The sequence below is a fragment of the Colobus angolensis genome, unplaced genomic scaffold (assembly GCF_000951035.1).
Source record: "Colobus angolensis palliatus isolate OR3802 unplaced genomic scaffold, Cang.pa_1.0 Scaffold78, whole genome shotgun sequence".
Classification (NCBI taxonomy): Eukaryota; Metazoa; Chordata; class Mammalia; order Primates; family Cercopithecidae; genus Colobus; species Colobus angolensis.
In genome coordinates this window covers 6,433,918-6,460,816 of record NW_012121598.1, presented here as the reverse complement: position 1 = coordinate 6,460,816, position 26,899 = coordinate 6,433,918, and the positions used below count along the sequence as shown (strand labels likewise).

At 43.8% G+C, this 26,899-nt stretch overlaps 1 protein-coding gene across 1 annotated transcript in view; it reads left to right on the top strand.

Annotated features, from left to right (window-relative positions):
• LOC105502210 (aromatase) overlaps positions 1–26,899 on the top strand; it is a 126,244-nt gene that overhangs the window by 83,910 nt on the left and 15,435 nt on the right. The window contains exons 3-5 of the mRNA XM_011928615.1: positions 9,883–10,065; positions 15,222–15,372; positions 24,654–24,808. Of these exons, the coding sequence (XP_011784005.1) occupies positions 9,921–10,065; positions 15,222–15,372; positions 24,654–24,808 (451 nt within the window). The 5' untranslated portion in view covers positions 9,883–9,920. The remainder of the gene's footprint in view (positions 1–9,882; positions 10,066–15,221; positions 15,373–24,653; positions 24,809–26,899) is intronic.

The following is a 26,899-nucleotide window of genomic DNA, read 5'->3' as shown; positions in this document are numbered from 1 at the left end:
TCTCCTCTCTTTTCATAGCTGTTTATGCCTCTGGTTGAACACTTGTGCAATCTGACTTATATTATGATGATATGGGTGGCTCTGTCTTCCCCAGATTAACTCCGTAAGAGCAACAACCTCATTTCCCCATATCTCTACAGCCTAGAGCATAAAACAGTGGCTAGGATGTTGCAGATTTACTCAGTGTTGGAGGTGAAGACAGTGGCCTCCACATGCGTGCGCTCCGTGTGCCCTCCACGCACTGGACCCCTCCTTGGCAGAACCCTGGAGATCCCGCAAGCCTTGATGCCCTCTTCAGGGCCACAGTGTGGCCATGGACAGTGTCAGTCTGAGGGCCCACAGATGGGATATCAGGGTACCAACTGTGCCCCTAACTCTCTCCTTAAACCTTTCTCACTGGTTCTGTGGACCGAAGAATGTAACACCCCATTATCAACTGTAATTTGGGGTCTAGTTAAAAAGAAAAATCTTCAAGAGAAATTGTATTCACTTATAACCTGGAAACAACTTTCTATTTTTCAGTGAAGGTGGTTTTAATCAGGAAAGAGCCTCTGGGACATTGGACAGCTTGAGGCAGAAGGTTGAGAAAGGAACTGGGCCCAGGAGTTGTTCATTTGAGGTCTTTGGATGGGCTTTAGAAGGTCCGGGATCCCAGAATTGTACTGAAAGCTTTGCATGTTGATTCCTGAGTGTGCTTCTCCAGAGCAAGATTCCACCACGTTCACTGGATCCTCAAAATGGGGACTCTAAAAGAAATGAGAAGACATAGAGAAGGTGACCAAAGTGGGCCACGTGCACCCCAGCCTCCCTGATGTCTCAGTGTATCTCTGCAAATCTGGGCCTACAGGCACCACTGGCTGGCCTAAGACAACGTAAAAGAAAAGAACCAAGGAAGGCGGCAGGGCAAAAGGCACAGGGAAGGGCTGGGGGAGGGCAGCTAAGACAAAGGATAAGAATGCTGGGCAGCAGATACAGAGATAAGAGGGGCCCTGTGACTCAACCCCCTCGTTTTATAGATAAGGAAACGGACGTCCAGAGAGGCTAGGTGGCCCCAGCACTCTGGGGTCAGCCAGGGGCTTCCTTGCCAGAGAGTGTCCCTGCTCTAGGACATCTCTATGGTCTCACAGTCTGTTCATTAAACAACAGATAAGCTCTCAAGGAAAGGCCAGTAGTGCTGCTGCTATCTGACTGTTTGGGTGGTAGCTATGGGCCACTGTGTTGCTGGGACTTGGCATTTGGAATCACTGCTAAGATGTGCAGAAGGCAAACATCCCTCTGAGGATATGTGAATGCATCATTCTTTGACAACTCTGGGTCTAAAAGGCTTAAGATGCTAACCATTGGTTCACTTCATTTCACAAACGTTTACTGAGCACTTACTGGGTGTGAGGCACTTGTGGTAGCCCCCGGAGGCTAGATAGAAAAGCGAAATGTGAGTCCTTGCTCTGGAGGAACTTATGTTGTGGGAATATTGACAGACATCCCCTGTTTCTGCCATTACAAGAACTTATCATATCCAGGTAGATGAGCAGAAGGAAGCAAGGCCACTTGGGGCTGCAGTGCCGTAAATCTTGGATGCCAAGACTCAGGCGTGGCTCTGGATCTTGCCACAGAAAGAGGTTCAGGGGGCCTCTCTGGCTGGTGGCACTTGGGTTGCCCTAAGGATTGTGTATCCATTTAGGGACATTCCGTCTTTACTACCAGAGACAAGGAATCCCACAACTCCATGTGCCACAGAGACCTTAAAGCTGGAGGAACGACAAACACCACCACTGGCGCTTGGCTCTGGAGGCTTCCCTTTCACCCACCTCAGTGTCCTGAGGCAGCTTCAGTGCACCCCCTCAGCCGGGGCGTGGCAGGCCTGGGAAGTGAGCAGGTCTCTGAGACTTGTACTCAGCTCATCTGGCCCCAAAGCCTGTTCTTGTGATGTGGTCTCTGGGACTTGTACTCAGCTCATCTGACCCTAAAGCCTGCTCTTGTGTTTTGTCACTTCTGCCTTTTCCCTCCTCCAGTTAAAAGCCCAATTTTGGCTGGAAAATTCCACTACTTTATCTCCTCTGGGGCCAGGTAACCCGTTAGGTCTTATGAAATTGAATTGAAAAGTGAAGTCATGGGAAACCTCTTAGAAAAATGACTGCTGTTGCTGGAACAATCCCCAGCTGGCCCTTTCTGCCTCCTCCGTAAGGTGAGGCCAAACTCCTCGTGAAAAAAACTATGGTTTGGGTGTCAGGCAATCCCAATACAATAGGAACTGGGGGATCAACCCCAATTCAACACGTTCCCCAAATACTGCCCCCACTTTGTCTCATGGCCTTAAATGCCTTAAATAATCAAGAAGTATTTTAAGACAGTCATTTCTCACTGTGTTTCAAAAAAACTTCTCTGGGAGACTCTATCAGATGCAGCCTACTGGGAAGACAATAGATTAGGTATCTGAGGAACCAGAGGCACCATCAGACAGGCAAAGAGGCTAGCTGAGATAAGGGCACTTTTGGACTACTCTTGCTTTTGACTACCAATGTTCCCAAGTCCCAGGCTTGCTGATAGTCAGCCAATAAGTCATTGTGAAGAAAGGAGTGATTCCACGAACCCACATGGAGCACCTCCTGGGGCAGGTGTTGTGCTAGAAGTCATGGGACCTCACAGGTGAGTGAGAAAGTCACAGTCCTGTCTGATGGATGCCCAGGAGCCTTGGGTCTGCACACACATGTGAAATGTGAGTGTTAGCAGCACATTTCATACACCGTCAATAATCTTCCCTATGTGGGTAGAACCCTAGGGGCTAAGGTCTCCCATTGGTGCCTTCAGGGCTTTTTGCACATTCGACACAAATGGTCAGTCAGAGACCACAGCAGGGATGGGAACTATAGGGTGGACAAGGCATTTGCCCTGAAGGTAGTCCACACCATGTGTATCTATCTGCATTGTTCCTGTTGGTTCCTATTGTGTCGCTCCTGCTCCAGAACGAGAGTGTCCCAGGGAATCACTGGAAGCTTGCTAGGAATAACAATTGGAACCTCAAGTGTCATGACCCCAGTGCCAGGGAATGGAAATCAGATCACTGAATGTGCACATGGGTGAACCTTCCCTGCTTTTAAGTAACCATTGACAAGTGACCTTCCCTGGATCTCATGTAAGTGGTTCATTTTTAAAGGGAGAGAACCATATTATTAGAAGATTACAGCATTTCTTTCCAGTCCTGATACTCTGTGTCTCCTTGATGTAGAAGTTCATGGGCAGCTCTACATGTCTTTCTAGAGAACTGTGGTTCTCATAAGATGTCCTAGCTAGCAGCACCTTCAGCTTGCTTGTCTTACTGCCTCCCGTGTCTAGAAAGAAAACTGAATGTCTGAATGTAGTACACTGCTCAGACAAGGTTCCTAATAAATGTTTATTTAATGAAACACTCCAAGGCTCTGATTTATATAGTGCCTTGGCAGTCAAAATCAATAGTAGTCCAAGACCCATGTCAGAGAGAAAAAGAGGAGGAGTATTTATACTAGGTAAGAGATGGCTCAGGCAAGGAGAAGAAGAAGCAGATTTGTCATGGGAAACCAGTGGGGCAGAACTGGACAAGCAGGGAAACGTGGAGGAGGAAGAACTCAGCAGGTAAGATGTTGTAGTAAAGCAGGAGTCAGACTTTGAGTGGAGAGAACCAAAAAATAAGGCTGGGTCAAGATGAATTTGGGGTGGGGCATGGTGGCTCATACCTGTAATCCCAACTCTTTGGGAGGCTGAGGCAGGTGAATCACCTGAGGTCGGGAGTTCAAGACCAGCCTGGCCAACATGGTGATAACCCTGTCCCTGCTAAAAATACAAAAATTAGCCAGACATGGTAGTGGGTACCTGTAATCCCAGCTACTTAGGAGGCTGAGGCAGGAGAATCCCTTGAACCCGGGAGGCGGAGGTTGCAGTGAGTCAAGATCTCATCACTGTACTCCAACCTGGGTGACAGAGCAAGTTTCTGTTTAAAAAAAAAAAAAAAAAAAGATGAATTTGAAAGACTTGCAGACAACTGGAAGCAAAGAAGGGTTTTTGGCAGAGGATTGACGTGATGTAAGCTGAGTTAAAAAGCAAATCTGGCAGCAACGTGCAGAAGAGAGTGAAACAGAAGGTCTGAGAAGGAGGGTCTTGGATAGTTTACAACGGGGAATAAAAGCTGAACAAAGCTGGAGATAGTGCAAACTCAGGCAACGGGTTTGTAGCAAGCATGTACGAAGGCCTGGACACTGTTCTAGAAGTGGAATACAGTTGTGAAGGAGAGAGACACACAGATCCCTGTCCTTTGGGAATTCACCTTCTAGAGGGAGAAGAAACAGATGGAAGAATTTGACTTTTCATGAATGAATGCCTCTTTTTGCTCTGTAAGAGGTGTGAGGAAATTTACAAACATATATCCACTCAGAATAATAAAAATAAGTGATTTTGCCTATTGCCTTTGACAACATCCTTTCATTAGATAAAATGGTCAGTTCCCTATGGCTGACCTTACAAAGTCACTCAGAGGTAGCTTATGGCCTGGCACCAAAGCATGGCTAGACAAAGGTAGTTGCACGAAGAACACAAGTGACTAGTTCCCCGTTTGTAGCTCTGTGAAGGTTGTGATGGTTGATTCAGATGCTGAGTAACAGCAGCAAATGGGCTGGAGTCTCAATTGGGCTCACGGAGAGATGGTTTGTTTGGCATCATGCCTGGTCCTTTGAGAGTAGGGCTGTGCTCTAGAATGTGCTGCAGTCTATTCCCCGCCCTCCACATTCATGTCACCTGTGTTGCCCTTGAAGACATTAGAGCTTGGGGCTGCCAAAAGAGGATTGAGGGTCCACCAGGAATCCCCAGTAGATTTTTCACAGCAGAGGCTTTTGAGAGCAATTAATATTAGAGAGTTTGAGGTAGCGGTAAGTTTTGGCAAAGAAGGAAGCTGGGAATTTGCCTTCAACTGACCACTGAGATATCCTTTGTCATGAATAGAGCCGAGGGTAGGGTTAAGGCCCATTATAAAAATTAACATATAAGCCAGAAGATTAAAAAAATACAGGGACATATCTTGAGACAGGGACATGACATTATTAAGGACTATGCCTAGAACTTTGTGACTGGATCTGGTTAGACTGGGATGGGAAGGGATATGGTAGGAAAGTAAAGGGAAAAGGGAAGTACAAAACACCCAAGATTTTGAGGCTGGATGATAGGGTAATGATGTATAGGAAGGTGAGGGCTCTGATCACTTGAGATCAGGAGCTCGAGACTAGCCTGGCCAACATAGTGAAACCCCATCCCTACTAAAAATACAAAAATTAATTGGGCATGGTGGTGCGTACCTATCATCCTAGCTGCTGGGGAAGCTGAGGCAAGGGAATTGCTGGAACCTGGGAGGCAGAGGTTGCGGTGAGCTGAGATTGTGTCATCACTGCACTCCAGCCTGGGCAACAGAACAAAACTCTGTCTCAAAAATAAATAAAAATAAAAATAAAAAAGTTAGGACAGAGGGAGAAGGTCAGGAGGAGGTTGATGGATTGGGTTTTAGATGTAACTGTGGAGTAATGGTGAAGTATCTGCATAGTGGAGTTCACTAGGCAGTCAGTGCTTGAGATAGAGAGGACAGAGGCAAGAAGGGAATCGGGGGAGGTGCCTTCACAGAAGTAAGAGCTTAAGACAAGAAAATAATGAGTTCTGAAAAGGAGAATAAAGCAGAGAGGGCAAACGGTTTAGGCTGGAGAGATGCTCATGGTTTGAGGACTGACGGAGGAATAAGAACAGCTGTAGAGGAATGGAAACAATGAGAGAAGCCTGCCACAACCATCACTGGAGAACAGATACAAGAAGGAGGAATGGCCAAATGGGTCCAACGCCACAGAATGAGATCAAGAACAAACATAGATGGGGAAGAGGTACAGATTAGGCCGTAGTCCGGTCATGTGTCAGCTTTCAGAGACAGGTTTTAGTGTGATCAGGCAGAAGTCGGGAGATAAGAGGAAATGAGTAGAGAAAAAAATGCATTTCTCCAGGAGCTGGGGTGTGAAAGAGGGATGGGCCAGGTTTGCTGGAGAGAATAAGAGGGAGTGCAAGCTTGGCACCCAGCCCTCAGATCCAGGGTGAGTGGGCCTGTTTCCCTGCTGGGCCAGTAGCCCCCATGCTAAAAGGTAGGATTTAGCAGGGTCTGGACACGCTAGGCAGCACTTCTGCAAGGCCAGGACCTGCCTCCCCTCCCTGTGGCAGGCTAGGGTTAGGGCTTGAGCTGTACTAGAGGATCTGGGAGTCCTTCATGGCACTGTAGGACCCTCAATGTGTTCGGACCCCCAGGTCACCAGGACACCTGGGCTCTGCTGTGTCCCCACAGGTTTTTGCCCTGACTCAGGTTGAGGACTTTGGGTGTAGGATTCGCATTTCCTTACGCAGAGGTTGGTGGGGCATTGAATGAAGGTGTTAATAGGCTCCATGTAGCATAGGCACAGGGGCCTGGTGCATCAAGTGGCCAGAGCCCCTGCTTGGTGCCAGGAAAACGTGGGATGCCTGAGCAGGCAGAGACCACTCAGCAAATAATAATGGGGCGACCCAAGAAAATGACCCTCAGAGGGCAGTGGAGACCCAGGCATTTGAGACGGCCTGGCAAATGCATAGCACCTGAGGGCCGTGTGCATGTATGTGTATGTTTGGGGGTGAGAGGAGGGTATTACTAGCCAAGGGGACATATGAACAACCTATGTGCAAGTTCTAGGACCTTCCTATACTCCTGTACCCGTATTTGAAGACTTCTGTTCAACATACCCACATGGCCCATTAGAATGTTCCACTGAACAGGAAAACCAATGTGCAATCAGGAGAGAATCTCAAAGGACCTTTCCAGCTGTGGCATGCAGCGATCCATAAAGATTAATCCTTTAAAAGGAATTATTCTAAATAGCCCAGGAGTGAGCATAAATGAATGAAAAGTCCATGAATATGGGGACTGAATCCCGTAATAGGTAGCAAAACTGCACGATAAAGAGCATGGGCTCTGGAGACAGACCACCTAGGCTCCAATTTCAGCTCTGTCACATATGAGCTGGGTGTCCTAGGGCAAGCTGCTTAACCTCCCCAGGCCTCAGTTTCTCCATCTGTAAAATGGGGATAATTAGACTTAGCTCTCAGGCTTGTCATGAAGATGAGTGGCTTAATATTTGTAAAGTGCTTAGAACAATAACTGACACATAGCACATGCTTTCTGGGTGTTAAAAAATATTCTTACCCTGTTGGGTTTTTAAGTGATGCTCTTCTCGGGGATCTTTATGACATACTTTTGAGGAAGATGAGAAACAGGCTTCTTAGCTCTGTTAAGCATTTTAGACACACACACAGTCCTCACTTTGCATGGCAGTATGGGACTGTAAAAATGACCATGCAAGCTAAAACTGTGCAAAGCAATCCTAAAAATCAAGAGAAAAATTACAACAGTTCTGTGACCTTTAAAATTTTTTGTCAAAGCATTAGAAACTCTTACCATAGGTTGTAAGTGTGTAGAGAGACAAGCAAACAAAAATAGTAAAACAAATATTTTAGTACACAGTAATTTGAAACATTAGAAACAATGCAACATTTTAAGTGTTTTCTTTCTTTGTGAAAATAAACTTATTGAGAGGTTTTTTTAAAAGTTCTTGCCTTCTTCTCTTTGCATAACTTACGATACTGAGGGAACATCTTTTCTCTGCGAGTGAATTGCCATAGTCCTTTATAAATTTGCATCAGCTTCCAACATCTTATACTCTTTGCTTTCAATGTTGTGAAATACCTCTGAAAGTTCCTATAATGTGAAGTTTTTTGCTGGCATCACTTCCTGTGGGACATCTTCATCCTTTGTATCGCAACCACTTTCCTCATTTATGCTTTGAACAATGGTTTCAGGTTTCATCAATATAAATAGAAACTTTAAGGGTCCTGGCTGTCAGAAAGTCACATAGAGCTTACTCAGAATGATGTCAAATTCCACTCTAGAAATTTAAAACCTCAGCCTGTTAAAAATAGCTTGTCATCAACAAAGGAACCAGATGGTAACAGACACAAGGCTGACTTTTTAGTCTCAACTTATATATATAAAAAAAACAACCACAGAACTGCTCAACATAAGCACAGGCATTTTCAGTGCCCTGCATCCAAGCATTAATGATTATTTAAATGGTAGAATAACATAAAATGATGAAGCAACTGGATAAATCAACTATGTTGTAGAATTTTTGTAGTTGACGGAAATCAGTCTTTGGACTTTAAGATCTCTTGTAGATCAGAGGAGAAATACAATTACATACTCCTTAAGAATCTGATAAAAGTTATGGCCTTGGCCGGGCGCGATGGCTCAAGCCTGTAATCCCAGCACTTTGGGAGGCCGAGACGGGCAGATCACGAGGTCAGGAGATCGAGACCATCCTGGCTAACACGGTGAAACCCCGTCTCTACTGAAAAAATACAAAAAACTAGCCGGGCGACGTGGGGGCGCCTGTAGTCCCAGCTACTGGGGAGGCTGAGGCAGGAGAATGGCGTGAACCCAGGAGGCGGAGCTTGCAGTGAGCTAAGATCCGGCCACAGCACTCCAGCCTGGGTGACAGAGCAAGACTCCGTCTCAAAAAAAAAAAAAAAAAAAAAAGTTATGGCCTTTCTCCACTAGAATGTGCACATGAGCCGATACAATATGTTATGCAGTGTTTCAAGGAATCCACAGAGCCCCAGATATCCAATTAGAAGCCCTGGCTATGAATCTAGAATTTTGTTACTTTATTACTAGGTGAAACCCAGCCCAAGTCTGTTTGAGAGCCACTGCAAGTTCCAAAAACTGTAGGCACTATCTAAGTAAGGGCAAACCTTGGAGCATGTCATCTGCCACTGAAAATGCATTTAATGATAACTCACTCTTTCCTCACTATACAAGTTTGTTCAAACTACACCTCTTCAGCTACAAACTACCTACCATCCCTGAAACTCTGTTCTGAGAGTAAAGGGATTACAAAACCTGGCTGAAAAGACAGACTCAATAGAATGTTGAAAAACACAACAGAACCAGCACATCAGACTGTAAATTGATTGTCTTGCACAGGATGTTAGCTGCTCTTCGAATGAGGTTCCTGAGTGGCACCTGAGCCTATTGCTGGTGGCATCCTATTCTGCCTGTTCTCTCTTTCTTCCTCCTTCCCCATTCTTTTCTTTCTCTTCTCCCTTTATTCTTCCTCTGTAATTCTTTTTTTCCACACTACCGTTGGCAAGTCCCTAGGGACACTGTTTAATCTGGCCCATGGTACAAGAGATTTTAGATCTTCATTGAAGTCACTAGAGATGGCCTGAGTGAGTCACTTTGAATTCAATAGGCAAACTGATGGAAGGCTCTGAGAAGACCTTGATGCCCAAGAATTGTGTTCTTACTGTAGAAACTTACTATTTTGATCAAAAAAGTCATTTTGGTCAAAAAGGGGAGTTGGGGGATTGCTTTTTTTGTTTTTAAATTGATTTGGCTTCAAGGGAAGAAGATTGCCTAAACAAAACCTGCTGATGAAGTCACAGAATGACTCCACCTCTGGAATGAGCTTTATTTTCTTATATTTTGGCAAGAAATTTGGCTTTCAATTGGGAATGCACGTCACTCTACCCACTCAAGGGCAAGATGATAAGGTTCTATCAGACCAAGCGTCTAAAGGAACCTGAGATTCTACCAAGGTCAGAAATGCTGCAATTCAAGCCAAAAGATCTTTCTTGGGCTTCCTTGTTTTGACTTGTAACCATAAATTAGTCTTGCCTAAATGTCTGATCACATTATAAAACAGTAAGTGAATCTGTACTGTACAGCACCCTCTGAAGCAACAGGAGCTGTAGATGAACCTTTAAGGGGATTCTGTAATTCTTCTGTCCCTTTGATTTCCACAGGACTCTAAATTTCCCCCTCTGAGGTCAAGGAACACAAGATGGTTTTGGAAATGCTGAACCCGATGCATTATAACATCACCAGCATGGTGCCTGAGGCCATGCCTGCTGCCACCATGCCAATCCTGCTCCTCACTGGCCTTTTTCTCTTGGTGTGGAATTATGAGGGTACATCCTCAATACCAGGTAAGTCAGTCATTTATTTCCATTTCTAAGGAGATTATTTACTTGGGATTTTGGTCCATGATGGTAAAGAAAATTTTGCAAAAGGACAAAAAGCACACCTGGAAAGAGCTCTGAAGACTATGGCTGTGTTAGCAAATAAGGACTTGGGTGAACATTTTCAAACCAATTATCTGCACATTTTAAATGAAAGCACTTTAAAAATATCTTAGATAAACCCTTCCAGTCAGCACTGTGCTTTCGTAAAGTAGACTTGGCACAAGTACCTTTAAAACAAGCTCAAGATGGGGTGGAGTAAAGTGAAATTCCAGGGTTTTCTGGTTAACTTTTAAAAAAGAGATTGCAATTTTACTCTGAAGGTGAAAATGTCTCTGGAATGCCTTCTTCACTGCTTTTCTTCTCCCTTTCATTTTGCTTCCTCCATGCCCCCTCTTTGTCTTATCTTTATCCCTTCTCTTTATTCCACTCATCATTTTCTCTTATTCTTGGGAATGTGGTGATAGTGGTCCCCATTTTTCTCCCACTACCTGGTTCCCATAAGGGTCAAATGGGATCCAGGCAGTGGGATAAAAATGCGGACCACTCCAGTACTCTTGGAACATCACACCCCAAGAGAATCTTCAATAAGATCTGTGGGTCAATCAAAAGTAGAGAATAATATAATTATCCAGATAATCCCAATAGAAAACCCCACCCTTCCACCATTAAAGCTACAGTGATCAGATATCAGATTAGTTCAGAATGACCTGAAATTTCAGACTGCTTCTTTAGTTTTCAGTGAAGATGCCTCATTGCAGACACATCTGTTCCCAATGCCATAAGATATCCAATGAGACTTTAAGAGCGTAGTTATTACACACTGGTAAGTGTGGTGGGCCTCGTCTCAGTGGGATCAGAAGTGGGAGCATGGGGCTGGCACAAAATGCTCTGTGTCTGGATTCTTTTTAACATTCCAGATAATTGCCTGTCTTTCTGCCTGATTCAGCCTGATATTTTAGGTTACTTTAATGCCCAGTTTAAAGGAACATTTAGTTAATTTTGTTCTCTGCTCCCTGACAGGGTCAGCTCTAGAGAAGGGAGGCTCAGAGCTAAGGGATGACTGTTTCATCGTCTTTAACTTGAACTCTCTTCCCCAGTGTGGCCCTTCCTCACTGGATTTCTCCTCTCCCAAGGGGGCTTCATGGTCAGGGTCAGTGAATGGTCGGGGTGGGGTGAGTATGTAGAGGGGTGGAAAGCCTTCTTTTTCCTCTTCTTCCCTTCATAGGCCCAGGTGCTAAATTCTAATTTGTCTATATTATCAGAGAATCAGGCCAGGAGAGTCCAGCACTGCCCACACAGCATTGCCCATCCAGTAAGCCACAGGTTCTCAAGCTTTTAAGTCTATGTAAGAACACCCAGCAGGTAGGAGCTTGTTAACATTTCTGTTCCTGGACCCTGCTCCTGACTTTTTGACTCAGACTCTTCAGGTCTAGAAACATGCATTTTTAAAAAGTCCCCCCGGATGCTTATGCTAATCAGCACTGGTGGAATTTCCTTGGACCCTTGACCAAGGAGGTCAGCCTGTTAGGACAAGCCTGAGAACCAGCAGCCCTGAAGCTCTGGATCAGTAGGAGAGTAGGCAGCATCTCACTCTGTCCACCATTTCTGAGCCAGGGCCATCATGCTGCATCCACTGACAGTCATATCAGGTAGCACAGTGATTCTCAGCACTGTCTGAGGTAGGGGCTCAGCTAGTTTGGGGCTGCTATTTTTAAAAAAATCTCTCCTCCTGATTTTTTGTGAGCAGCCAAGGTTGAGAGCCACAGATATGAGCATAACTCCTTCATTTGACAGAAGGGGAAACTGAGACCTGGGGAGCTGATCTGCCTTGCCCAGACAAAACACTATGACAAGCATGAGAAGCCATGGAGTTCAAACTCCTTGTTTTACAAGTAGTGGGTTAAAGCCCAGAGAAGGGAAATGGCTTGCCCCAGCTGGACAGGAAGTGGGAATGTAGGGGGGCCACCAGGAAGTCCTAAAGCCCAGGTTGATGATCATTTTGCTAGACAGGTAGTTTCTAGTTTCACACTTTTCCTTTGAAAGCAGAAGTTCTAGTTAGAATCCACTAGTAGCACAGACTGTGAGATCCTATGGTTTCTGGTTGGGGGAGGGAAGATAAGAAAATTGGCCTTGTTTGGGGTGGTTTTTGCTGATTAATACTCCTGAGCTCCTGCCAGCTCACTTGAATCAGCAGCTCTCTAGGTTCTTGGTTTTAGAGGTTTGGGGGAAGCGCAGAGTCAGGAAAGCTCAGGACCAGTGAAAGCTGGAGGAACTTACAATGATTTAAGGTCCTTGAGTGAGTTATAATTTGCAAAGCAGTTTCATGCCCATTTTCTATGGTGAGGTTGGTGTGTTTGTGTCTGTTTTGTAGGTGGCAAAACTGAGACTCAAAGAGTCACACAACTAGTAAGTGATGAAACTGGGGCTCATATCTAAGCTTCGTCTAGCTGTATTTACTAAGAGGCCCTGTTCTCCTGCTTAGGGGCGGGAGGATGTGTGAAAAGATTAAAGACATGTGGTTTCTGCCCCGAGGGAATTATATAAAAGTAGTAAAGACAGTCAGAGGCACACACATAGGTGGTTGACTTAGTGCCAGGTAGGGGCTATGAAAGTCCTGAGGAAAGGGTCATTCTTGCGGGGAAGGGGGAGTGGCCAGGGTGGGGGGCAGAGTTGGAAGCTTCAGTTCTGAAAAATTGCTCCCAGTGTACTGATCTGCGTCAGGACTCACAGTCACCTGGCACTGGCTGCTGTCCCTTTCCTAAGGACATATAGCCATCCCCAGCTCTGAACAAGGGTCCTCTCCCTGCATATGCCATGCTCTGCCCTGGGTACCACATCCCAGAGCAGAGAACTAGGGGGGGAAAAAGCATGGCAACTGACATTCCACTTTTTCTTATTCTGTACAAAAATGCAGCAAAGTATTCACTACTCCTTTTGGGGTGTGAAAGAGGCTCCCACAATCACTGCATGCCTAAATAAGCATTCCTAAATCTGAGAAGCAAAGATCAGCTTAATGTGGATACAACCAGAATATCTCCCTAATATTTTACCGAAGTTTCTATCTTCCTCCAGCATTCTTCTCTTCAGCTGGAGAGTGGGTAGAAGCATAAGATATACACATAAATGAAAAGGTCACACTGGCTAAGATTCTTTTATTTTGTAATTATTTTTCACATACTCTCCTGTCTTGCCCCTAGACTCTGATGGGGACCATTATACTTATAACATCTCCAGTCCCTAATTTGGAGCTAGTGTCTATACCAGTAGTATCTATACCAGTAATTGTTTGTGGGATGAATTAAGCTGATATAGAATTGATCGCTAAGGACTCACAACTCTGGTTCTCTTCTGGTTAGAACACTGAGGTTCTTAATCTAAGCACAAGGTTCAATCTCCCTTTTTCAGTAGATACATCTCTCCTGCATCATAGCTTACATTTGAATGGCAGGTCCCAAATATTAAGATTTTTACATGGCAGGCTGGGTGTGGTGGCACAAGCCTGTAATCCCAAATCACAGCTACTCAGGAGGCTGAGGCAGAAGAATCGCTTGAACCCGGGAGGTGGAGGTTGCAGTGAGCCAAGATCATGCCACTGCACTGCAGCCTGGGCAACAGAGTGAGACTCTGTCTCAAAAAAAAGGATGGCATTTAAAATTTCATCCTTTATATTAGATACACATGCCTAATTAATTTTTAAAATTTATTCAGGAAATATTTGTTGAGCATCTACAAAGTGCCAAGCTGTAAATATCCAGTGAGGTAATATTATGCATATATTAATTGATTAAAGGTTAATATATCTAATGACAGTTTAAGGAAATACATATTCAATCAGATCTGCTGTGGAAATCTTTTAAAGAGCTTAATGAAATTATTTTAATACAAAGTCAGTCATCTACTGTATAATGTAGTGTTACTAAAGTACTCACAAGATTAATAACCTTAGACCATATTTTGGTTCTATAGGTATCAGTGAAGGTCTTCTATTTAAAGGGAAAAAAGAGCTGACAGTCTTGCTCATATTCACTCAGCTATTGCAAAGTAAAAGACTAAAAACTATTTGCTGTGTTTAGGACTAAACATCCAATTTAGGTGATTCAAGCAAAAGGTTACAGTATGTATATCATTCCACAACTCTTGCCCATAAGGTGAGAACGCTGTCTCACATAGTTAGGCGTGTTTTGGCTTCAGAATGATTTCACTGACAGAATGGAATTAAAGGAGAAAGATTCAGAAAAACTACTACTTGACAATTTCTAAAAAAAAAAATTCTAAAACTTTTTAATCTAATTTTTTACCACCACCGGTAAAATCAAGGTACCAAGTTTGTTCTCTGATATAAGCAACATCAAATTGCCCAGTTGTTTCCCGGGTTCATGTTCTTTATAATTCTGCCATCCTCTGCATGAGCAAGGTTGTAAGCAGCCACTACTCTCAGCTAAAACCAGATTATGGGACTCAAACTCCAGTCTAGAGGCTCAAAGACCCATTGCCTGACTCCTCAACTCTTAGCTTTATTTTGCCTAATGAGATTTAGCTTCAGAGCCTTTTCTTAAACAGTCTTTTTTGAGTGGAATAAAACAGATGTTCTTAGATTGGACATTGTCCTTGTAGATCTTGTTTCTTTCAGTTGAAAGGTTTCCTATAAAACCACAGACCAGTTTTAACCCACCCATTCTGTCAAGTGGGGCACTCAAACCAAAAGTTTCCAGAAAAAACCTACGCGCCAAACAGTTCCGCCGGCTTGTCATTCGTCAGCATTTCCATGTTTGCTACCAAACGCACGAATTGACTTGTATTCGAAACTCATTGATACTGGTTAACCTGGGAAGAAATTAGCACACGCACCCCAGTTCATTTGGACTGAAATTATTGAGACCAAATAAAACTAGTGTGGCGTGGATACTGAACTCCTTTTTACTCATGGAGGGGTGAAGAGCCTCATGTTAAGTGTGAGGCTTTTGTTTTGTTTTGTTTCAAATCACTTTATTCATGATTCACAGATGTACATCAAATGTAAAGAACACTTAGCTATAAAAGAACAAAAACAGGAGTAACACAAAGCAGTTGCAATTTTTGGTGTGGCTAAGATGTAGCTTATGCTCTGACACCTGTCCTAGGTCCTGGCTACTGCATGGGAATTGGACCCCTCATCTCCCATGGCAGATTCCTGTGGATGGGGATCGGCAGTGCCTGCAACTACTACAACCGGGTGTATGGAGAATTCATGCGAGTCTGGATCTCTGGAGAGGAAACACTCATTATCAGCAAGTGAGTCTGTTCATAATCGGAGACATCCTTTTTTTTTTTTCTTTTTTTGAGACGGAGTCTTGTTCTGTCACCCAGGCTGGAGTGCAGTGGCGCGATCTCGGCTCACTGCAAGCTCCGCCTCCCAGGTTCACGCCATTCTCCTGCCTCAGCCTCCCAAGTAGCTGGGACTACAGGCGCCCGCTGCCACGCCCGGCTCATTTTTTGCATTTTTAGTAGAGACAGGGTTTCACCATGTTAGCCAGGATGGTCTCTATCTCCTGACCTCGTGATCCACCCACCTCGGCCTCCCAAAGTGCTGGGATTACAGGCGTGAGCCACCGCGCCCGGTGGCAGACATGCTTTTTAAATCGAGGCTGGAGTTTTTTCCACTTAAGACAGCTTTATTTTGATTCTTGATGTCTTTGTTTCTAACGCTGTATTTTTATCACTGAAATGAAGGTGAGCAATCCCCAGAAATCTAACATTGAAACAGAATAATTGGGTTTTGCTTGAAATGAAGTCAGCGGTACATAAATAACTAACTCTGGAGTTGGGAAATTATTTAGTCTCTGTGAGCAGGGAATGTGGAAACTTGGAAGCCAGATAATTTGATTTCAACGAAACATACTTTAGGGAGAGGTGTTATCTTTTCTGCTTTCCCAAGTTTTTTGGTCCTAACCACAAATAAACATTAAAAAGAACCAAGCCAAACAAACAAAGAAAAAGCCCATACAAAACAAAAATAAAACCCAAGACACCACTGCGCTAGTCTGGGTGACAGAGCAAGACCCTGTCTTTTAAAAAATAAAATAAAACCTGAGGCAGAGGTATCTGATCAGCAATTTGCTAATTTATTCTCCTGCCAAGCAACTGAGCACCTCTAAAAGAGCAGATGGTAAGCCGACCTTGGCTGAATTTGATTCAAGTAAAGAAAAAAGAAAATAAAAGAAGAGACAGTAGAAAAAGAAGTCATTCATATGCTGCTCTTCCATTTATGACTTTATGCCAGTATCCCAGTGGAGGGATCTTACATAAATCAGGAACAATATTACCCATTTAAAAAAATAGTGTCCTCCCTCTCTGCATTATTATATTTTGTGGATAACTAGCCGATTGAATTAGTTCTATGGTTAACTAAATAGGAATTGACTATAAAGAACTAGTTTGGTGAAATACTTGTTTTCTTGTTTATTGATCTTAGAAAATGGAGAATTTCAAAGACAGCGTATTTCCCTAGACTTTCAGCCAGTTTTAGTAGACTTTTAGCAACGCTATGTGCAAACACTGTCTCATTAACACATTTTTATATTTGTAATCCCTGACAGAGCTTTACCCACAAACCAAAGCTGACCAGGGTGTTTTACCAATTTGTTCGAATTATTCATTCAGATACAAAGACTATAGCTCAAAAGCAAGTGAAGCTTTTCTAGAAACTACATAATTTTTTCAGGTCAAGATTACATACATCATCTCATAAAATACCACGGTATCCTCAAAGCCCAAATATTTGAAGCAGATACTGAAAGAAGGGAGCAGGAGAGATGTAGGTGTTATTTTAATACTTCCAAATATTTCAAACTATCCAAAACAATTTTTTTTTTGGCCTGGGATTTTTTTTGTTTGTTTCATTCAGTTTCATGTTGTAGCACTTCCAAGAGTAGCTGAGGCAGACCTCACACAACTAAACAGAAATGGCTTCAGGTGGAAACATCATTTCACTGGGTTCACTGTGACGTACTTTAATGCAGTAGTTTTCAAAGTGTGGTCCTTCAACAGGCAGCATCAACAAGCCTGGGAACTTGTTAGCAATGCACCTTCTTGGGCCCCACCCTGACCTACTAAATGAGATAGTCTGGGGTCGGACCCGCAATCTGTGTTTTAACAAAGTCTGCAGGTGATTCTGCTGCACACTTGAGTTTGAGAACCACTGCTCTAAGAACTAGACCATAATTACTTTTTTATTTTAATTATCCTGGTCTATTAGGCTTTAGTCAGCCAAATGTAAGTGACTATGATATGTTCTTGATATGTTCTCATTTTAAAAATCAGTACTTGAGTCACTTTTACAACTGGCTACAGTCTCACAAATATCCTGGAAGCGCTGGTGTTTGGGTTTGCGGGTAGGGACATTTGCTGCTGCTCTTACATTTCCCCACACAGCCACCTGCCTTCCAGCTCTCCCCAGCCCAGGGTCTGCCTTCCCCATCACCTCTTTCCCTCAGCAGACAGGTGAAGTGACCCGCAGGATATTTATCTAGAAGGATATCTACCTGCTACCCAGGATCTAGTACAGTGCCATGCTTCTCACCCTAGCTGTACCTTATAGTCACCCAGGGAGATTTTCAAAGCCCCACTGCCTAGGCCACACCCCCACTTTTAGATCAGAACCTCTGAGGATAGGATCCAGGCATCAGTGGTGTTTAATATTCCCCAGGTGATCCCAGGGTATGACTGAGTTTGAGAACATTCCATCTAGAGAGGGGGTGGAGGAGGAAGCTCCTGGGGCAGGAGGGCCTCTCCCCAGGGTTAGGGGAAACAGTAATGCAGGTTTGGTTTTGTCTTATGCTGAGGTGGTGGCGGTATAAGACTAGAATTGGTGTAAAGAATGATGGAATTGAGAAAGGACCACAGTACTAGGATAGAAATCATTCTGACATACTAGATATTTCGATGCTAGATTCTTAAGTCTTCAGGAAAACTCCCTGAATTCCCAAAGACAATTCCTGAAGTGGTTGCTCGTTACAGTGGGGTGGCATCTGACCACTCTGCTAGTCTTAATTAGGAAACTGACTCCAACAACCCCGACCAAGTCAGGTGCTCGTGCACGCAGAGACATGGCCACAACCCACCCACCCTATCCCCAGCTCTCCCAGTTCTTTCCTTTTCCTGTCCTCTCAGGCTTTTCACTTGTTGGAGTCTTTGTGTTCTCCTTAATTGCCTCAGAGCAGTTCAATTTTGCTGTTAAAGGCTGAGCTCCCCGCGGGAATAGGACATGTTTGTCCCCATCTCCTTTCCTTGCCTGCTCTTCAAGTCCCTACCAGAACTCCCCGTACCTCTTGAAAAGACCCCACTGGACCTCAGAAAGCTTTTTATTTTTATTTGAATAGTTTGTCAGATTTTTTTTTTTCTTTTGAAAAGTTTGAGGTCTGTAGTCATTACAACTGTGTAGAAATTATGGTCCAACTTTTCCAACCAGCTTTGTCCCAAAGTAATGGGGGCTGCAGAACTTCAGGGGAGAAGTCAGGCATATGGGCTGCTGCGATGCCGCCTGCGCCACTGGGGGCGTCAAGGCACGGTCCATCTGGTGAGATGTAGATGCTGTGTGCACCGTTCTTCCCCCAGGCAGCTACCCAGGCAGCTGTGCTCTAAATTAATGAGGGTCTGTAGGTGATGCATGACACTGTATGTCCATTATATGTCCCTAGATTAGTTTTTGTCATGAATACAAAAAAAATTTATGTAGCACTTATAAAGGGAAATTAGCAATTAGCATGCTAATTTGGGTTCTATTTGCATATCTGTTAGCAATTAACATACTAATTAGGGTTATATTTTTACATCAGTCTTAATGATGTGCAAATTTACGCATCATTTACGGGGGTTTCCTTCATTTATTCTTTGAATATACATTTACTGAGAATTTATTATATACTAAGCACTGAATGATTCTAAGTTGTAATAGTCATTACTGGCTCTTCATCCATTAAATATTTATTGAAAACTTACTATTTATAGCAGCAGGTATTGTTCTAAGCTCTGGGAATAGAGCAGTGAAAAAAACCAGCCAAAATTCCTTTACCTCATGGAGCAATATGTTGTCATTAGGTCATCAATAAACAAGTAAAATATATAGTGTATCAGCAAAGTGACCAATTGTTTCAGTTAGCCTGGGACCAGGGCCTTTCCCAGGATGTGGGACTTTCAGTGCTGAAACTGGCATAATCCTGGGCAAACCAGGATAACTGGTCACACTGTTATGAGGCAGATAGGTATTACATAGAAAAAGAATAGGGAAAGCGGATGGGGGAGGACGAGTTGTAGAGACGCAGGTGTGATTGTAAATAGGTGGTTCAGGCAGCCCTCACTGAGAAGACAGCATTTAAATAAAAACCTAAAGGAGATGAGCAAGTAGCCCATGCAGAGACCTGGTGGAAAAGCATTCTAGATAGAAGGAACAGCAAGTGCCAATGTCCTAAGGTAAGAGCCTGAGTGGAAGAACACAGGAGATGAGATGAGAGAGGCAATAGGGTACCAAATCACGTCAGGCCTTGCAGGCCATTGTAACAACTCCAGCTTTTACCCTCTGTGAGAAAGGAAGCCACTGAAGAATTTGAGCAGAGGAGTGACGCATGTGACTCATTTGTGTTTCACAGAATCATTCTGGCTGCTCTGTTGATAATAGGTGCGAGAAGACAAGGGATAGGACCAGAGAGAACAGTTAGGCAAGAGGTGATGGTGGCTGGTCCAGGTGGTAGCAGTAGAGGTGATAAGATATGAGGGAAAATTCCAGACATATTTTGAAGGCAAAGCCAACAGACTTGCTGACAGATTGGATGTAGGATGTGAGAGAAAAAAAAAAGAGTCAAAGTGCTGTCCAGTTTTGCATTGAATAGGGACATCATGTCCTAAGATAGGTGAAGCAAGTTGGGAAGGGGAGAGATTAGGGTTCCAGTCTAGACATGTTAGATTTGACACGCCCAGTTGACATCTGAGTGGCATGATTGAGTAGAGAGGACTGAACCTTGAGACCCTCTAGTGTAAATGGACAGAAACTAGCAACAGAGACTGAGAAGGAGTAGCTGGACCGAGAAGAGAAAACCAGGAAAGTGTGATATCTGAAAAACAGTTGAAGAATCCATATCAGGGGTAGGAAATTGTGAACCATGTCAAATACCACTGATGGGGAAAGGGAATGCATGGAGATTTCAGTACTGCATTTAGCAACAGGGAAGTCACAGGTGACCTCGACAACAGCAGTTTCAATGGACTAGTCAGGGCAAAAGTCTGACCAGAGAAGAGAATAGGGGGAGCAGAATCAGAGGCATCAAGTGTAGACAAGTCTTCCAAGGAGTTTGCCATAAAGAAGGCAGGAAATGGGACAGTAGCTGAACGAGATGTGCAGGCAAAGGAAATTTGATTTTTAAAATAGGAGAAATTACAGCACGTGAGTTGTAGGGGGAATGGTCAGTTACGGAGGAAAATCAAATGATTGTTGATGGAAGAGAAAGAAAGGGTGCGCTAAGTGAGATGTGAAGAGGTCCCTGGGGACAAGTGAATGGGTTGGCCTTGAATGGGGACATGGAATTTCCGTCGTAATAGGAGGGAAGGTGAAATATACGGGCACAGGTTTGGGTCATTGGGGCTTGTGGAGATTCTCTTAGAGTTGTTTCCATTTTCTTGGGAAAATTAGAAATAAAGTCTTCAGCTGGGGCTGAGTGGGGAGAATATAATAGTCACGTAGAAGAGTGAGAGAGTGAACGGGCTGGGGACTTGCAGTAGCATTGCCAGCGACACTAAGAGCCCACTTGAATTTAACCGAGACCTGACAGCAGGCACGTGTGTGCTCACGCACACACATGCACACACACGTGTGCACATAAGTGGTTTTTCTTTTTTCCCAGCCCACTTCAACTGCCAGGTGCAAGCACAGAATAAACTCAGAGTTGGACTTGGCTGGAGTTGTGGTTTTACCGGGCAACCATGACAAAGTAAGAAGAGGGTCAAGGGAGTTGAGGATTCAGGGAAGGGTATTTTAATTTTAGATTGACAATAATTTCTTCCCAACTTTCTGTTAAGAAAATTATCAAATCAGTAGGAAACTTGAAAGAGCCGTCCCCCCGCCACACTTTTCCCCCTGTGACATTGACCTTTTGAAGAGACCAGGTCGGCTGTAAGATATCCCACATTCTGAATTTCTCTCGCTGTTTCATCAGGATGTCATTTACTATATTCATCTGTCCCCTGTATTTCTTGTAAACTGAAAATTGGGTCTAAAGGCTCAATTAGATTAAGGTTGCACATTTTTGCAATAACACTTCAATAGTACTAGGAACTTCATATCACATCACATCAGAAGATGAGTAATGGGTTGTCCCAGTAGCATTGATGTTAAATTTGATCACTTGGTTGGGTGGTTACAGTAAGATTCCTCTGTTATAAAGATTGCTTACCTCTTATAGTCACCTAGAATTTAAACTGGGTAAGTGAGGATATTAGAGACGTGAAGGACAGTGAAAAGGTGACAGGATTGATGGAACAGATCTACACGAGGCAACTGTTTTTAAATGTTTGTCACCAGCTGGGTGCAGTGGCTCACACCTGTAATGCCAGCACTTTGGGAGGTGAAGGTGGGCGTATTACTTGAGGTCAGGAGTTTGAGACCAGCCTGGCCAACATGGTGAAACCCTGTCTCTACTAAAAACACAAACAAAAAATTAGCTGGGCGTGGTGGTGAGCACCTGTAATCCCAACTACTCAGGAGGCTGTGGCACGAGAATTGTTTGAACCTGGGATGTGGAGTTTGCAGTTAGCTGAGATTGTGCCACTATACTCCAGCCTGGGCAATAGCGTGAGAATCTGTCTCAAAAAAAAAAAAAAAAAGTCACCAATTATTCCATTAATTGCCTCCTCATCACTGTTGAACCTGCCCACAAGTGTGTGAGTTGTTTAATGCCAGAACTCAGGTGGCTTCCTTCTCATCACCTAAGAGCTTACTCCCTGGCTACTTTTCATTTTGAACAGACAATAGGTCTGCCATCTTTGGAGATGTCTTTTGTCTACTGTCATGCTTAATGAGGGATAATAACCCTAGTGACCAGACACTCAACACTGTGCCCTGTCCCTGCTGAGGTTGGGGACTCCGTTGGACTCTCCTCAGTGCTAAGAAATCCTCATTCTCCCAACTAATGAGTATAACACTTGCCTATGGCAGTGTTGCAGGCTGGCCCACAAGCCAGAACCAGGCCTGCCTTGACTGTCAGGAGGAGCTCTGGGCTGGGGTCCTTAGTTCGTCACTGACCTTCTGTTCTTCACTTCTCTGATTTACTCTGGCTAGATCAATCCAGCCTACTTTTAGTAAGTGACCTTGTTTTAAATTGCTCACCTGTGGCCAGTCACACATCCCTTGCTTTATCACTTCTGCCTGATTAGCTTTGTCCCTGACAAGCCTGAGCTTTGGATTCAAAACAGCTGAGATGTTGGTGCCCCCTAAAGGACACATGAATTTTAAAGGTTGACTCTTCGTTACTAATAACTAGCAAATATTTAGTTGGGTTTGTTTTATGTTTAGAGTTTCTTACTCTCTTTTGAAAACTGGTTAGCAAGTTCTTAAATGAAATGGACAGGCCAATATGATTAATGCAGTATACAAAAGCCCTAGGGTCAGAGCAGAAAAATAGTGTTTGTCCGTGAAGTGTTTAAAATTTTTAGACATGAGTTTGTGAACAAAGAATATATAAACTACTTAATTTCTGCTTTAATTATGGAATGATGGAGGGGAAGGTAAGTAAAGCTAGAGTTTTCAAATATTTTAATTAGTAAGAATTTCATGCCTTCCTATAGCCTAATTTTTCTATATATGACAAAATTTGAAGTGTCAGACAAATTAATTCTCTAGAATACAAATGGAAGCATCTGTATTTTTATTTTTTATTTTTATTATTTTTATTTCTTTTTTTTGCTAGGGAGAGGCAAACATCTAAAACTTAGGATTATTTGATGAATATTATCTGGAATCAGATCAAAAAAATATTTAATGGTGTTTTTATTTGAAAATAGGAGATTTTTCCTGAAATAAATATCAAGTAAATAAGTTACTTATACAATAACTCTGCTTTTTTTTTTTTTTTTTGAGCTAGGATCTTGGTCTGTCACCCAGGTTGGAGTGCAGTGGCATGATCATGGCTCACTGCAGCTTCAACCTCCAGGGCTCAAGCTATCCTACTGCCTCAGCCCCCCAAGTAGTTGGGACTACAGGCACACACTACCACGCCCAGCTAATTTTTGTATTTTATATAATAATAATCCTGTTCTAATTTCTTGACACTACCATTATTTCAGAGGCTTACTTTTAAAGCTTAAATAGGACTATGGAACACATCACAGACGTGAGAGCTGGATTAATACTTAGCCCACAACCTAATCCGTTGAACCAGAGTAGCGCTTTTTAGGCCTAGAGTCCTCTGGGAAGGTATTTCAGCAGGTAAACTGAACAACCTCACTAAGGCAAAGGTATCCTTTTAGAAGCCAAGTGTCAACTAGGAGATGGAGGAGCAAGAGTCTCTCCAACCTGTCTGAGAACCAGTTGCAGATATTATAGTAACCACTTCTAATCTTTGAGGGTTATGTATTCTGAAAACCTCCATAGTAGGAGAATTTGCATCGTTAAACAAAATTTTGGGAGACCAGAGGGGAGGGAGGACCAAAGTTGAAATTAATACATGAAATTTTGTATAAATATTAAGTTCACCAAGAAAGTAACAGCAACATCTGAAATCAAGATAATACCAGTGACATCTTACGCATCTTGAATTTGCATAATTGAGCATCATGCAAATTGTACTATCTCATGACTCATCACATCCTATGTGATGGGAGAACTCTGTGACCCTGGAGACTTTGATGAGTCATGATGGAATGCAGAGCCCCAAAATAGCTTCCTTTACTACGGCAGTGAACTTTGCATGCCAGCCCAGCCAGGCCCTGGCCAAGCTCAGGGCTAGAAGAAGTGCCCAAGGAGATGTTTTTCAAGCCCTGACTGATACTCCACTGGAGAGGGCAGGCCTGATCAGAGACTAGAGTTGGGTGGTACTAGGCAAAACTGCTGGTTCCAAAATAGGAAAACAAGACTTTGGTAATTCCACAAACTTCTGATTCTGTGACTCACTCTTGCAGTGGGTGGCACTTTGTGGAGTGAGGCTGGGTGAGATCTGGGAGGCTGGAGGTTCTTCTGGCTCTGGTGGTGTGGAGGGTTCAGCTTCTTAACAGTCTTGAAGCTCTGACTCCAGTAGTGGGTAGTATTTTGGGGAGGTTAGAGAAGAAAGAGAAATAAGGAATGGTATGTGGGTATGTATGTGTTTTCTATCTTTGGTGTTAAACAGGGAGTCAGTAGGTAGAAATGATTCAACTGGAGAAGGATGTCCTCATGCTAACAGAAGTGCTTATTCAACCTGAATACTAGAAATCATGCACATTGCATTTGGAGCGACATGCATTTGCTAAGAGAGCTACCTCCTAGTCAAAATGTACCACCATGAGTTCTGCTGACCCTTAAAAATTGACACCAAGGTTTCCTTTCTTTTCAGGTCCTCAAGTATGTTCCACATAATGAAGCACAATCATTACAGCTCTCGGTTTGGCAGCAAACTTGGGCTGCAGTGCATCGGTATGCATGAGAAAGGCATCATATTTAACAACAATCCAGATCTCTGGAAAACAACTCGACCCTTCTTTATGAAAGGTAAGCAGGTACTTAGCTACATTCTTCGTTTTTGTCTGTGAATATGCCTTTTTTGAAATCATATTTGTCAAATATTTTATTTACTTATTTATTTATTTATGGAGACAGAGTCTGACTCTATCACCCAGGCTGGAGTGAAGTGGCACGACCTTGGCTTACTGTAACCTCCGCCTCCCGGGCTCAGGTGATCCTCCCACCTCAGCCTCGCAAGTAGCTGGGACTACAGGTGTGCACCACTATGCCTGGCTAATTTTTGTATTTTTTGTAGAAATAGGGTTTTGCCACATTTGAGACCAGGCTGGGCTCGAACTCACGGAGTCAAACGATTCACCCGCCTCAGCCTCCCAAAGTGCTAGGATTACAGGCATGAGCCATCATGCCCAGTCTGAAACCATATTTTGAATTATACTGCAATAAAGGAGGAAGAGCTAACATTTATTATACCTTTACTCTGTAGTAGCCATTGTTCTAAACACTTGAATGGCAGCCCCATGTGGTAAATGTTGTTATCACCTACAACTGACAGAAAATGAAGGCATAAAGAGGTTAAGTAACTTGTCCAAGGTCCAAACATTAGTAAATGATAGCCTGGAATATATCCCTGAAGCCTGTATTTCTTAATCACCACAAATTCTTTTCTTCTTATTGATATGCAAAGCAATTTTATAGGCATAAAGAAGAGATGAAGATATATATTTAGAGTCATTTCAGTTAAGAATTTAGCATGTCGGCCGGGCGCGGTGGCTCACGCCTGTAATCCCAGCACTTTGGGAGGCCAAGGCGGGTGGATCACAAGGTCAGGAGATCGAGACCACGGTGAAACCCCGTCTCTACTAAAAAGACAAAAAATAAAGCCGGGCGCCGTGGCGGGCACCTGTAGTCCCAGCTACTCGGGAGGCTGAGGCAGGAGAATGGCGGGAACCCGGGAGGCGGAGCTTGCAGTGAGCCGAGATAGCACCACTGCACTCCAGCCTGGTGGACAGAGCGAGACTCCGTCTCAAAAAAAAAAAAAAAAAAAAAAATTAGCATGTCACCCATATGTTTGATTTAAACATGGCCAATGTGTTTGCTGAGTGCTTGACTGACAGCCCAGATGATTCAGCAGGAAGCAATTTGTGAATGAAATTAGAGAATTTTAGAACTGAGAGGGACCATATCTATCACCTAATCTCTGATTTTCACAGTTGAGGAAATAAAGTCCCAATGAAGTTATCATTTTCACCCAGGCAAAACAGGGAGTAATGAATGAGCTGAGACTCAGTTGCAAGCCTCCTTATCCAGTGATTTTCCTCCCTTTACCTCATCATGCTGGAAATGAAACTATTGGGGAATACATATGACTAACCCTTGACATTACTATCAAGCATCAAGAAAGATAATCGTGCCCTAGAAACCTTGTCAGTGGTGGAATCTGGGGCTAGATGATTTTAGGTCCGGCCCTGTCTATTCACAGCCTTCCCTCCAGCAGCCCATGCTGTGAACCCAGGTAACCACCTTCCGTGTGCCTGCTAAGATGGGGAGAGCTATGCCAGTGCCTGTGCCCACTGGGTGTTGAGCCCAGCCTTCAGAGCTGCCCCTCACCAGGACTCAGCACAACTCTTGCTGTAGACCCCAGTGTATCATTTTCCTATTGCTGCTGTAACAAATTGCCACAAAATAAGTGGCTTAAAAGAACACATTTGTCTCACAGTTCTGTAGGTCAGAAGTCTGACATGGATCTCAATGAGCTGAAAATCAAGGCATAGGCAAGGCTATGTGCCTTTCTGGGGGCTCTAGGAAAGACTCTTTGTCTTTTCCAGCTCTGGAAGCCAGCCACATTCCTTGGCTTGTGGCCCTTTCCTCCAGCTTCAAAGCCAGCAACAGTGGATTGAGTCCTTTGCACGTTACATCTCTGGCCCACCTTCTGTCATCCCATCTCTCTCTGGCTTTGACCTCGGCTTAGAAAGGTCCTTTTCCCTTTTTTTTTTTTTCCTTCTGAAACAGAGTCTTGCTCTGTCGCCCAGACCAGAGTGCAGTGGCGCCATCTCGGCTCACTGCAAGCTCCGCCTCCTGGGTTCACACCATTCTCCTGCCTCAGCCTCACAAGTAGCT